This window comes from Aspergillus ibericus, assembly GCF_003184845.1.
Source record: "Aspergillus ibericus CBS 121593 unplaced genomic scaffold BO80scaffold_46, whole genome shotgun sequence".
Classification (NCBI taxonomy): domain Eukaryota; kingdom Fungi; phylum Ascomycota; class Eurotiomycetes; order Eurotiales; family Aspergillaceae; genus Aspergillus; species Aspergillus ibericus.
In genome coordinates, this window is record NW_020292144.1 from 42,046 (window position 1) to 55,437 (window position 13,392).

At 54.1% G+C, this 13,392-nt stretch overlaps 4 protein-coding genes across 4 annotated transcripts in view; all 4 read left to right on the forward strand.

Annotated features, from left to right (window-relative positions):
- The window catches only part of BO80DRAFT_364221 (fungal specific transcription factor domain-containing protein), a gene marked incomplete at both ends in the record, with an annotated part of 2,055 nt that extends 1,218 nt beyond the window's left edge, over positions 1-837 (forward strand). The window contains 2 exons of the mRNA XM_025716142.1: positions 46-600; positions 670-837. Coding sequence (XP_025571609.1) covers positions 46-600; positions 670-837 — 723 coding nt within the window. The remainder of the gene's footprint in view (positions 1-45; positions 601-669) is intronic.
- Positions 838-1,408: 571 nt separating this feature from the next.
- On the forward strand, positions 1,409-9,713 carry BO80DRAFT_389881 (putative polyketide synthase). Its single transcript, XM_025717130.1, has 4 exons — positions 1,409-2,388; positions 2,447-5,621; positions 5,712-6,631; positions 6,683-9,713. The coding sequence occupies exons 1-4, from the start codon at positions 1,684-1,686 to the stop codon at positions 9,455-9,457; spliced, it is 7,575 nt and encodes a 2,524-aa protein (XP_025571610.1). The 5' UTR covers positions 1,409-1,683; the 3' UTR covers positions 9,458-9,713.
- A 167-nt stretch (positions 9,714-9,880) lies between these two features.
- Positions 9,881-12,039, forward strand: BO80DRAFT_389884 (uncharacterized protein; the record flags this gene model as incomplete). Its single annotated transcript, XM_025717131.1, has 5 exons — positions 9,881-9,985; positions 10,036-10,839; positions 10,883-11,092; positions 11,135-11,280; positions 11,325-12,039. Coding segments are annotated over exons 1-5 (1,968 nt in total), but the record flags the coding sequence as incomplete, so codon positions are not given.
- Positions 12,040-12,329: 290 nt separating this feature from the next.
- Positions 12,330-12,857, forward strand: BO80DRAFT_458257 (putative dUTPase; the record flags this gene model as incomplete). The annotated part of the gene is made up of 1 exon (XM_025722267.1): positions 12,330-12,857. One exon carries the CDS (start codon positions 12,330-12,332, stop codon positions 12,855-12,857), a length of 528 nt encoding a protein of 175 aa, XP_025571612.1.
- Between the last annotated feature and the right edge of the window lie 535 nt (positions 12,858-13,392).

A 13,392-nucleotide genomic window follows, 5' to 3' on the forward strand; every position in this document is an offset into this window, starting at 1 on the left:
GCCATCTACAACGTATAATCAACACAGAGAACTAACATGACGAAGATAACCACCCGCCTGCCCTGCCCGGAAGAAGACTTCCAAGCCGGTCAACCCACCCTGACCTCCTATCTCTCCGAACTCATGACCCCCTCCCCCTTCCCCCGTCAACATGGGCCCCCTCACTCGCATCCCCACTCCCTCCTTCCCCATTCCAATCCCCTCAACGATCCCCTCTCCTCCTTCACCGAACTCATCCTCCTCGCCACCATCGTCGGTCGCGCCCTCAGCCACCGCCAAACCCTCGCCGTCGAGCAACTCCACCCCCTCCACAACCACCAAAGCCTGGACAGCTTTTGGGCCCGTCACACCTACCTCCATGATCTCCTCACCCACCGCATTCAAATCCTATCCACCTACCCCCAGGTCGACCCGATGCTTATGTTCGCCCGCATCATCGCCCAAAGCATGGTGCTCTTCCTGCACAGTGTGCTGGAAACCATCACCTGGAAAACCGGCGATCACTTACTGGGCATCATTGAATTTGAGCGGGTCTGTGTCCTGGCCGCACATGAAGTGGTCGGGTTGGTCAAGGTGCAGAGCAGTTTGGGATACTTCAAAGTACGTCCCCCCCTCTCGTCATCGTCCCCAGAGAGAGTGACTGTGGCTAACGGAATGTGTTTCGGATAGGTCCATCCCCTTACCCCGACCCCACTGATCATGTGCACCGAGTTCTTCTCCGCGCATGGCTACCTCGATACCTCGTTCGAGTTCATGTTGCAGGAGTTGTTGGAGTCATTGCAGGAGATCGAACGGGTGAAGAACCCGGTGCACAGTCCGACCTTGTCGGGGCAATAATCCCAGCCGGTGTCGCTGAGTTGCGTGGGCGCATTGGGAACGGGGTTCAGGTTTGGTCGTAAACATGGGTCATGGTTTGGGTTTGGGTTCTCTCCTCCGTAGAGAGACTTGCGATTGGTTGCTGGAATTGGTTGTCGTTCTTTGAATCCCTTAGCGATCTCTTGTAACATGTGCTTTTTGTTTTGTGTGAAATCTGGTTGATTCCGTGGGATATCGACGTTGGTGGCTGTCCATGGTGATACCCCCATCTCCCCGAAGAGTCAAACATCCTGGACAAATTCGGGATAAGATGTGATGGGATGGCACACACACACACACACACTGGGAACTGTGATCCGTGCTGGTCCATGGGCACGAGCACTACATAAAATATAATCTACTAGTAATCCTCTTATATACCCCTTTTCCCCTTTCCCCGTCCCTCTCCCCGATCCCGTCCCTCCTCCTCCTCTTCTTCTAATTCCGCCTCTCGCCACAAATAACTCCGTCCCAGCATCCCTCCTCCGTCTCCGGCCCTCGTGCAACCCGCGTTTGCTGAACGCCCATCCACTCCGTCCCCTACGCTGCCCCGAGGAGATATCCCGACCAACAAACTCCGGCCGCTCCCGCTCCCCTTTCCCAGAGCAACCAAACCAAATCATACCCAAACCCCAAGCCTAAAAAAAAAGCAACCCCAGAGACAACCAATATGACAGTCCCAACGGAACCGTGGCGGCCCCATAAATCCCTCTCCCTCTGAGGTGCCTATTGGTTCCCTTCTCCCCAGACGATACTTTAGAGCTTAGGTTGGTTGGTCGGTTGCCCCGTTGCCTAGAGAATTGACATGCTATGAGATGATCACCCATCATGGCCCGCACCGCTGCCCAACAACTTTCTCTCCTCCAATCCAACCCCAGACCTAACCCGACTAGTACCGATAAGCCTAACGCTAAGACTACGCCCAAAACTGTCTTACTCTTCGGGTGCCAATCCCTCGACTTCAACGTCCATCATTTCCGGTCTCTCCGTCGAGTGGTCCTCGATTGTCCGGAACATCACTGGGTATTGGATGTTCTGGCTGAGTTACCGGTCTACTGGCGGACCACGACGAAGTATGTCCCGCATTTGCAGGAGGCGCTTCCCGGGGCGGAGGAGCAGTTACGGGAGTTGAGTCGGTGGTTTCGGGTTCCGAAGGGGGCAGAGGAAGGGAAGGTTCCGCGGGAGGAGTGTTTCCCGTTACCGTATATTCAGCATGCGCCGCTGTTTATGGTTCATCATCTCGTGCAGTATGCGAGTTATATGCGGATGACGGGTGAGGAAGGGGATGAAGGGGGCCCGGTGGTGGAGATTGTGGGCTTTTGTATTGGCTTTTTGAGCGCTGCTGTGGCGGCGTCGGTGACGGGTCTGGACCAGCTGCCAAAGTATGGCGCGGTCGGAGTCCGCTTGGCGACGTTGTTGGGGGCTATGGGTGATGCGCAGGAATGGGAGCGGAGGTATACCTCGCTGTCAACGGTGTGGAAGGATCCGGAGCTGGGAAGAGAGCTGCCGGGGGTGTTGGCGCGGTATCCTGAGGTAGGTGGGTGATTTCGATCTTGTGGATTGGGGTGGGAGGTTGCTGAGTGAGGTGCAGACATACATTACCGTCTGGTATGATGAGAACCGGCTGACAGTCATGACGCCCCGGAGCTCCCTGGCCCCCTTGCAACAGTCCCTTCGGTCGGCCGGATTCGTGGCGTACCATATCGATTTCAACGGTCGCTATCACTGGGCGGGCCATCGGAAAACACTCGATGCGTTGTATGAGATGTGTGATGCGGACCCGGCGCTTCGGCTCCCCGACGCCTCGCAGCTGCGACGTCGCCCATGGTCCAACATCAGCGGCGACCCCGTCTGCAAGGGCCCCTTGCATCGGCTAGTCCTGCAATCCGTCCTCTCCCAGCCGTCCATGTGGTATGAGACATTCGCGGCTGTGCACCGGTCGCATCTGGAGGATACAGACGCCATCGTGGTCGAGTTTGGTCGCGAGCGCTGTGTGCCCCCGTCGTTCATGCGAAGCCTGCGCGACCGCGTGATACATTATGATGACTTGGAGCTCGACTCATTCTCGCGCATCGCGCCCGCCGGTTCCCCTCGGGTCTATGATGAGGATATCGCGGTGGTGGGGATGGCCTGTCGGGTCGCGGGCGCGGACGACCTGGAGGAGTTCTGGCAGCTTCTCTGTGCGGGAAAGTCACAACATCGAGAAATCCCACCGGAACGCTACAAGGACTATGAGACGCCCTGGCGCCCGGACGCCGCTCGCCCATGGCTCGGAAACTTTATCCGCGATATCGATGCCTTTGATCACAAGTTCTTTAAAAAGGTGCCGCGCGAGATCATGTCGCAGGATCCACAACAGCGCCTGCTCCTGCAGGTCGCATACCAGGCACTTGAACAGTCCGGGTACTTCCACAGGAACGCCACTAAAGAAGTCGGATGTTACATCGCCTGCTGCACCGTCGACTATGAGCACAACGTCAACTGCCATCCAGCCACCGCATATGCCGCCACGGGTCTCCTGCGAAGTTTCATCGCCGGAAAGCTGAGCCACTATTTCGGGTGGCATGGTCCAGCGTTGTGCATCGACACGGCGTGCTCAGGGTCAACGGTCGCGCTGCACCACGCGTGCCGGGCAATACTCAACGGAGACTGCAAGGCGGCTCTGGTCGGGGGCGCCAATGCAATCACCAGCCCCCTTGGCTTTGACAATCTCAACGGAGCGTCGTTTCTCTCCCCGACCGGCCCCTGCAAACCGTTCGATGCCAAGGCGGATGGCTACTGCCGCGGCGAGGGTTTTGCGGCGATCGTCGTCAAGAAATTGTCCGATGCCCTTGCCGCAGGAGATCCAATCCTGGGCACCATCGCCGGAACCGCCGTCGAACAAAACGACAATTGTACTCCCATCGTGGTACCCCATGCACCATCGTTGGCAGCGCTGTTCAAGAAAGTCACCGAACGGGCCCGGATCCATCCACGCGACATCTCGGTCGTAGAGGCTCATGGCACCGGCACCCAGGCTGGCGACCCCGCGGAGTATAGCAGCGTGCGACAGGTGATGGGCGGACCGCAACGGACAGCTCCTCTTTCCTTGGGATCGGTCAAGGGGCTGGTCGGACATACCGAAGGTGTCTCGGGGATAATTGCGCTGGTCAAGGTGCTGCTCATGATGCAGGAGGGCAAAACCCCGCCGCAGCCGAACTTTCAGACACTTAACCCGCACATTCAAGCATCATCGGAGGATCAAATAGAGATTCCAACTCAGCTGAAGCCTTGGATAGCGGATTATCGTGCCGCGTTGATCAACAATTATGGCGCATGCGGATCGAATGCCTCCATAGTCGTTACACAGGCCCCAGACGCAAGACAACCACCGACTGCTATCCACGATCCCGGTTTGTCCCTACCATTCCGGCTATGCGGTCTGGACGAGAACCGGATCCGTGCCTACGCACGACGACTTCAACAATTTCTTCACCACAAAGCTCTGTCGTCACAGCATGCCTCTCTGGCCAACATTTCCTTCGGCACAGGCCGCCAGTCGAATCCAACTCTGGACTGCCAACTCGTCTTCAGCTGTGCCTCCATGGCTGACTTCGATGCAAAGCTATCATCTGTGATTGAAGGACGCGATACCCAATTTATCCGCTTAAAAAAGCCCATGGCACCCGTTGTGCTCTGCTTTGGGGGGCAGGTCTCCACCTTCGTGGGATTAGACCGTGCTGTCTACTACACCATGCGTGTGCTACGCGATCATCTGGACGAATGCAACCGCCTGCTCGAGTCTCTCGGCTACCCGAGTCTCTACCCTGGCATCTTTGAGCGCACTACCATTGGAGACCAAGTCAAGCTGCAGACACAGTTATTCTCATTGCAGTATGCATGTGCCCGTTCCTGGATGGACTGCGGTGTCCCTGTTACCGCGATTGTCGGTCACAGCTTTGGCGAGCTAACGGCAATGTGCGTTTCTGGCGTGCTGTCACTCGTCGACGCCTTGGCATTAGTCGCCCGTCGAGCTATCCTTATCCGAGATAATTGGGGAACGGACGCTGGCGGCATGATCGCGGTGGACGGTGGCCGTGTGGAAATCGAGGGTCTTCTAACAGAGTCGGCAAAGACGACCACCGGCGTAGCCCCAGCAGAAATTGCTTGCTTCAACGGGCCTCGTAGCTTCACTCTGGCCGGCTCCGTCGTAGCTATCGATGCAGTCCAGCACACCCTGGCCACGAACCCAACATTCTCCAGTATTCGGTGGAAGCGACTAAACGTAACAAACGCCTTCCACAGTGCCTTGGTCGAACCATTGATTGCCGACCTGAAAGGTATCACCCAAGACCTGACTCTCAATGAGCCAATCATGCACTATGAACGCGCCACCGAGCAGCCATGCACTGGGCTTCCCACTGCGAGTATCGCCGCGGACCACCTACGCCAGCCAGTATACTTCAGCCACGCCATCCAGCGTCTTGCTGCGCGACACCGCTCATGCATCTGGCTAGAAGCAGGCTCCAATTCGACCATCACGGTAATGGCCAGTCGCGCCTTAGAAGCAACCAGCGTAAATCATCGCTTCCAGGCGGTCAATATTACAGGGGATAGCGGAGTCCGGAACTTGACAGATGTCACGATAGCTCTTTGGAGAGAGGGAGTGCCCACGACGTATTGGGCGCACCATTCCTCGCAAACACCAGAATACGGGGTCCTGCTTCTGCCACCATATCAGTTCGAGAAGAGCAGGCACTGGATGGACAACAAGCCACTGCCGACTAGTAAACGCCAGCCGAGCGATACTCAAGGGGATCAAAAACTGGAATTCCTCGGGTACGGAGACAAGGACCAGCTGATAGCCAAGTTCCGAGTGAACACGGCGCATCCGAAGTACAAGGAAGCACTATCTGGCCACGTAGGTGCGCAAACAGCTCCGCTTGCTCCGGCGTCGCATATGCTAGACAATGCTGTCGAGGCGCTACGCAGCCTGTCAGAAGGAAAGGGTAAGGTTCCGCAGGTGAAGAACGTCACCAGTGATGCACCACTCGGCCTTGACAATCGAGACGTCCAAATCATGTTGCACGCGCAAAACAAGGACAAGACTGTCTGGGATCTGAAGTATACCAGTGAAGATCGACAGAAAGGCGCTCGGTCGCAAGTCGTTCATTGTTCCGCCCGAATCACGATGTTTTCACCCGACGATCCTGCACTTGCGGGAGAATTCGCTCGGTATAGCCGTCTGGTCAACCACCGCCGATGCCACGAGCTTCTCAATGACCCTGATGTAGACGATGTTCTACAGGGCCGCAACCTTTACCGTTACTTTTCCGAGATTGTCGAATATAGCGAGCCATACCGGGGAGTGCGAAAACTGGTAGGCAAAGGGAACGAATCAGCCGGACACGTAGTCAAGAAATATTCCGCCGAGACTTGGGCAGATACCTATCTGTGCGACTCCTTCAGTCAAGTCGGCGGCTTCTGGGTGAACTGCATGACGGACCGATCCCCGTCAGATATCTATATCGCCAGTGGTATGGAGCAATGGATGCGTACACCTCTGTACGCCGATTCGGAAACGCCTCGTCCAGATACATGGGACGTTTTTGCAACCCATGAGCGCTCAGATGGTCTTTACACCAGTGATATCTTTGTCTTTGAGCCGACCAGCGGCAGACTCGTTGAAGTCTTCATCGGGATGCAATATTCACGCGTACCGAAAGCTATGTTCTGCAAGATTCTCGGCAAATTGAATCCAACCTCTCTCCAGGCTCAACCAGACGCATCACAGGCGGTTTTGGTATCAGAGAATGATAAGATTGAGACGCTAACAGCAGGTGGAAAGGTAAAACGCACTTCGGATATTCCGGCACGCATCAAGTCTGTGGTTGCCGAGTTTTGTGCTGTAGACCCCTGTGAGATCCGCGACGACGACAATATGGCGGATTCTGGTGTAGATTCCCTCATGGCCATGGAGCTGGCGCGCGAACTAGAGGAAGCATTCCATTGTACCCTGTCAGCAACTGACTTGATGGAGGCGGAGACCTTCCGAGACCTTGTCTGTGCAGTGCAGGGCGCTATGGGAGTAGATACTGATAGCGCCCAAGACACGCTCGACAGCAGCACCGGATCAGATATCGAAGGCGATCAGGACTCTGTCGCTAACACGCCTAGCACCGAGTCAATTACCAGCCTTAGTACCAACACTCCCGAGCTGCAATTGCCAGAGGACTTGATCCTTGAGGCTTTTGGCGAAACAAAAGCCTTAACAGACCAGTTCCTGTCCGAGAACCATTGCAGCGGACGTGTTCATAGCTTCAATCCGCTGCAGATGCAGCTCTGCGTCACCCTTACGCTCGAGGCATTCGAGATCCTCGGCTCGTTCATTCGAGCGGCGAAACCAGGCCAACCACTAGACCGCATATCCCACGACCCCCAGCATCAAGAATTGGTCGACTACCTATACCGACGGCTGGAGGAAGCACGCCTTGTGGATTTGGATGAAACGGGAGTAATCCGCACGGGGATCACTTGGCTCAGCAAGTCCAGTACCACCATTCTCGAGGATATTGGCCGTACGTACCCGGAATTTGCCGGTGCCAGCAAACTGGCGTTCTTCACAGGCAGCAAATTGGCTGCAGTTTTGCGCGGCGAGCAGGACGGCTTGCAGCTTATCTTTGGGACGAAAGAAGGACAAGAGCTCGTGTCCTGGATGTACGGCGACGAGTCGCACAACGTGACCGGGTACAAGCAGATGCTAGATTTCATCCAACGCCTCACGCACAAAGTAGGCAGCGAATCAGGCCCGCTGAGGATTCTCGAAATGGGCGCTGGTACCGGTGGCGGTACGAAATGGCTTCTTCCCGGACTCACCAAACTTGGGATTCCTGTCGAATATATATTTACCGATATCTCGCTCGCATTCCTAGCTCAAGCCCGTCGGCGCTTCAAGGAATATGCATTCGTACAATACAAAGTGCATGATATCGAGAAGCCCCCGGCCCATGAGCTTGTCGGGACACAGCACATCATAATTGCTAGCAATGCCGTGCACGCTACGTCGAATCTGCAGGTCTCCACGCGCAACATGCGAAAGTTCCTGCGCCCTGACGGTGTCGTCATGATGCTGGAAATGACCAGGCCTCAGTTTGCTATCGACATTGTCTTCGGGCTCTTTCGTGGTTGGTGGGTATTTAACGATGGGCGCACCCATGCCATTACCAGCGAGCAACGCTGGGAGGCAGATCTGCATGCTGTTGGGTATGGCCATGTTGACTGGACGGACGGTTATTCACCAGAAGTGAGCGTCCAGCGAGTGCTTTTCGCTACCACTGGGGGTGAACAAAGACCACGGTTGCCACTGGGGCCAAAACCAGCAGGCGTGGATCTCCTTGCTGGTGTTGATAGTGTTGCTCGTGAGCGGGCAACTGACGAATACATTCTGCGCATTATCGAAGGCTTCACTGAGCCTGTACCTGCTTCAAAGCCTGTGACAGGACCCATATGCATCCTGGTGACTGGAGCCACCGGAAGTTTGGGTAGCCATCTGATAGCACATCTGGCTCGACTAAAGGTAGTCCACACTGTGGTCTGTTTGAATCGACGAGTGCTAGGGGACCCGCTAGAGCGGCAGAAGCAAGCTCTAGCTGAGCGCGGCATTAGCCTTCGTCCAGACGAAATGACAAAATTGACGGTCCTTGAAGGAGAAGGGGCGGAACGGCTTGGTCTCTCGAATGAGCAATATGACCTGCTCAACAAATCCGTCACGCATATTATTCATAATGCTTGGTCAATGAATGGAGCACGGAGTCTAGCCACATTTGAATCTCAATTTCGAACAATGAGAAGCTTGATCGATCTGGCCCGAGATATCGCCTCAACCCGGTCGTCTAATAGCCGCGTCGGGTTCCAGTTCATTTCATCCATCGGAGCAGTTGGCCATCGACCGTTACTAACCGGCGAGAAGACGGTCACAGAAGACCGCAGCACAATTGGCTGGGCGCTGGCGAATGGCTACGCCGAAGCAAAGTTTGTTTGCGAGCAGGCTCTCCACCTGACTTTGTTACAATTCCCGAACCTATTCAATGCCATGATAGTGCGACCGGGACAGATAGCTGGATCTTCTACCAGTGGATATTGGAATACTGCAGAGCATTTTCCTGCCGTGATAAAGTCCGCGCAGACCCTGAAGATCTTGCCTGCCCTGGAAGGGACGTTATCCTGGACGCCAGTTAATGACGTTGCAGCCACCCTCACCGATCTTATACTCACAGAGAACCCTCATCCAATCTATCATATCGACAACATGACTCGTCAGCCATGGGATGATATGATAAGGGTGTTCGCCCGAGAATTGAATATTCCCCCGGATAATATCATCCCCTTCCCAGAGTGGATACATCGAGTGAAGGCGTTCCCTGGAACTCGGGAAGACAACCCGGCCAGCGTAATGGCCGACTGGCTGAGTGACCACTTTGAGCGCATGTCGTGCGGGGGGTTATTATTGGACACGTCCCACGCGCGCCAGCATTCGGCAGCATTGCGGGTCCTAGGGCCTGTCGATCCCACGGTGGCCCGTCGCTACATTCAGCACTGGAGACAGAGGGGGTTTCTGCGGTAACAGGGTGGTTCTCCATTCCGTCGTGCATGTTCATAGCATTAAACCCGGAATAGATGTACCTATAGTAGATAGATTCAGACTCCAAAACACAATGTTACTGCAGTAGCTAATGACTGGATTCGCATCTCAAGATGGCATGACTTCGTTCTGACGCTTGACGGTGGAGGGTGGGATTCTGCTGAGTGACACGGCTTTATTCTTCATAATAACGTGCTTCACATAAAATGGTCTTGGGTTCATTGAGAGGCAAATGACTGGAGGTTGAAGTGAAGTGAGGTGGAAGAAAGTGGACGCCGACGCGCCGTCGCGTTGAGCCATTAATACCGGATTAGGCAAGTGCTGTCCTGCTGACAAATCGGCGGGTCGTCCCCACGTTCGCCCCTCCAACTCAAACTTCTCCATCCCAATCAACAATGTAAAGCCACTAGTTATCCAATGGATCCATCTCAGGGCGAGAAGACGAAGGTGAGATCTCGCGGGAAATATACTACTAAAGCGTGCGAAGAATGCCGGCGACGGCGAGCCAAGGTAACATTCTGCTGTAGCAAAAAATCGTGACATTCTCGCTAAGAAAATAGTGCGACGGGTTGAAACCTTCTTGCTCCAGATGTCTTCAGTGGAAGCTATCATGCCAGTATTCGGTTACTGAAGATGGTCGTCGACCGGCTCCCAAGTCTTACGTCCTGCTTCTTCGGCAGCGTATTGAATCACTGGAGAAATTACTACACCAGCATGGCATTGATACCAACGACCAGGGCTCCCGACCCCCTGATAGAAGCTTGGATAGCAAGTTGGCCCAGGACCAATTAGATGACGCATGCTCGGCAATGGATAGTCTGTGTGAGACTCTCAAAGGCCAGCTATCTCTGGACGACTCGTTGAATTTTGACAATGATGGCGAGATGCGGTATTTCGGGCCTACCAGTGGAAGACTCGGCTTTCAGGGCCCCTTGCCAAAGGCCAGTCCAGGCACTTCCGTTGCTGTTCCCGAGCTGGACCCAGTGCTCAATAGCATTGATGATTATCTCGGCTTCACCGTTGAGAGCTCGGCTACTGGCAACGAAATTCCTGCATCCCTCCAAAACCATCTCATTGATCTCTACTTTACGTGGGACCAGCCATGGTACCCTATTGTAGATGAGACCCTGTTTAGAGAGAGCATGAACAATGGAGGCTGGTATTGGACCCCATTACTTCATTATTCGATCCTTGCCTTGGGTTCTCGATACTCAGATAGCTTGGAAGTTCGCTTAGTCCCTGATGATCCTAACTCGGCTGGGCAAGGCTTCCTCACGCAGGCGAAAGATCTGCTTCAGTCGGAAATGGAACACCCGACTCTTGTGACCATCCAGGCACTAGGGGTTATTGGCCTTGTTTACATTGTAGGTTGTCGCTACACTCTTGCAGTCGATACTAATGACGTAGGCAATAGGTAAAGATGCAGCAGGCTGGCTACACCATGGAATGGCCGATCGGCTCTGTCTGGACATGGGGTTGAACATCGATCCCGCGGGCTTTGAAGGAACAGTGGCGATATCGGCCAGAGAAGCCCGATTGCGAAGGCAAATTTATTGGACCTTGTACTGTCATGATAAGCTTTCAGCTACTTATACAGGGCGAATATGCTCTATGCTTGTATGTTTCCATGACTGATAATGGCCTCGCTGACCAACGCAGGACCAACAAGGAGCCGTCGAGTTGCCATCGGATATCGACGACCAGAGTGATGCGAAAACACCCCTGCCAATCCGGGAAGCCTTGATACCTCTGCAACGAGCCATGATTAAGATCTGTCAAATTACAGAGAAGATACTACTTTCAATGTAAGTCCCCCTCTGGTGCGCGACAATGTCATCTGAGTGAGCAGGTGGGCTCCCAAGCCTCTTATGAAGGAGCCCGAGCGACCGGCATTTTTCAAGTCCAGCCTTCTGGCCTTAAGAACCTGGTTTTATGATCTTCCTCCGGGGCTCCGGATTGATCGCCCCAACAATGTGCCTCACGCATACACGCTGCATATGATCTATCATACCACATCGATTCTCCTTGCCAAACCGTTTCTCATGCGATCCAGCTCCGACTCCGTGCCTGCCGATGGCATTGTGGAGCAGGCTCGCTTAGTCTGCAGGGACGCAGCCAAGTCAATGTGTCTGGTGGCTCAGAAGTACAGCCGTGTGTTCGGCGGTTTTCAGCGTAGTCCTATTTCGGCTACGCATTGCACGCTGTCCTCTGCTTGGGTCATTCTAGATGAACCAGACTGTCCTACGAAGCGCAATCAGCTGCACGTGTGCCTGACTGTACTTGATCAACTGGCTACATCGTGGTATCCAGCACGACACATTGCGAATAACCTCAGGAAGCTTTCAATTGTCCCAACCGAGGTGTCCTCGGAGGGTGACATTACTGCGGAAGCAATCGGTGTTAATAACCCTGTCCCATCTACGTCTGAAGTACTGGGCACTTCCAGCGAGGAGGCTAGATTGGACCTCCATAATCCTTTTGGACCTGGTTTTACCGCATGGAGCCAATTGCCAGATGACTACGGGTACTTTGACCTGTTGAATCAAGTAGCATGGGATCGTTCAGCGGCACTTTTCTAGACGGTTGACAATCGGGTCAATTGATTCTGGCCACCTATTTTATTGGAGTGAAGTGCGTTGTCAAAATTTGAGGGTGTTGGTATTGTATTTGCCTGATGGACATTATGGCTCCCCGGCTTGCACGGGATGAGTTCAGCCGAAGTTACGAGCACGTCACGGGCGGTGTGAGAGGAAGGATAGGGGAATAAGCTGAATGTCTCACAAACTGAATGACTTTGCACAACACGACTACCACTCTACCGCCGTCAAGCTGGAATTTGGCATCTCTGGTCACCATGATCCTCAGCGGCCGCGAAGTCCTCACCCGGCAATTAGTGCGAAACCTCCGAGATATTACCCAACAGCAACCCTGCGGCATCGACCTCACTCTCCGACAGACCTCCGCATGGACCTCTGCAGCCACCATCGACTTCGATAATACCAAGCGCCAGGCTTCCAAAACCTCCATTTTACCTTTCAATCCCACCCACGCCATCACCCTCCACCACGGCGCTTACTTGGTTGATTTCAACGAAACCGTTCAAGTTCCCCTAAATGGCATGGGAAGTATTTTCCCTCGATCGTCGCTGTGGCGATCCGGGGTGGGAATCACGGCTGGTGTGGTAGACGCGGGGTATCAAGGTGCTCTAGGGGCTTTGTTGGAGGTGAATAATCCTAATGGAGTGGTTTTGTTTCGAGATGCCAAGCTTGCGCAGATTGTTTTTGAAGAACTGGGGGAGATGGTGGAGGGGTATAGTGGGATTTATCAGGCTTCGACGAGTAGTGTTGGGCGGGATGGGACTGGACGAGCTGACGACCTTTGAGTGGAGGATTGATTATTTCTTGTGTCTCGGTAAAAATGGGAGGTTGGAGCTGGGTAATCGTCTCTTACAGCCTGACGGCTCCTTTGACAAAGGATCTTGGAGAGCATTACACATAACAGCATTGTGGCCAGCTCATTGAGGACAAATCTTGGTGTACTTCATAGACTACTTGTATCATTCTCGGCAGCAAGAGTCTTACTTCTCATCATCTGTCAGATACAGAGGCAGCATCATTTCACGGCAAGAGTTCCTGGTCTGAGGTATTGCACATGCCAACATTAGCCGATAATATTGAGTTATCCAGACTACGGTGTTGAGGCACGGAAATGATAAGCGGTGGTGGCCAATATGACTAGTACCTCGCCTACCAGCGAATCGGGCGCCACACATATTCCAATCAGACGGTCCTTTCGTGAATGATTTCTCGCTGCTCTGTTTTAACAGCCATATCATCCCCTTCATATGGCTTGGCGTGTTCACCCCTCACTAAAATGACGCCATCGCCCCGGGAATTGAGTGACAGCCCCCTCATTCC

Bases quoted from the DNA above. Each gene is read 5' to 3' on its own strand.
- BO80DRAFT_389881 (XM_025717130.1), top strand. From the start codon at position 1,684: ATGGCCCGCACCGCTGCCCAACAACTTTCTCTCCTCCAATCCAACCCC. The intron at 5,622-5,711 runs GTAAACGCCAGC...CCAAGTTCCGAG, and splicing joins CAACAAGCCACTGCCGACTA to TGAACACGGCGCATCCGAAG. The intron at 6,632-6,682 runs GTTTTGGTATCA...GCAGGTGGAAAG, and splicing joins AACCAGACGCATCACAGGCG to GTAAAACGCACTTCGGATAT.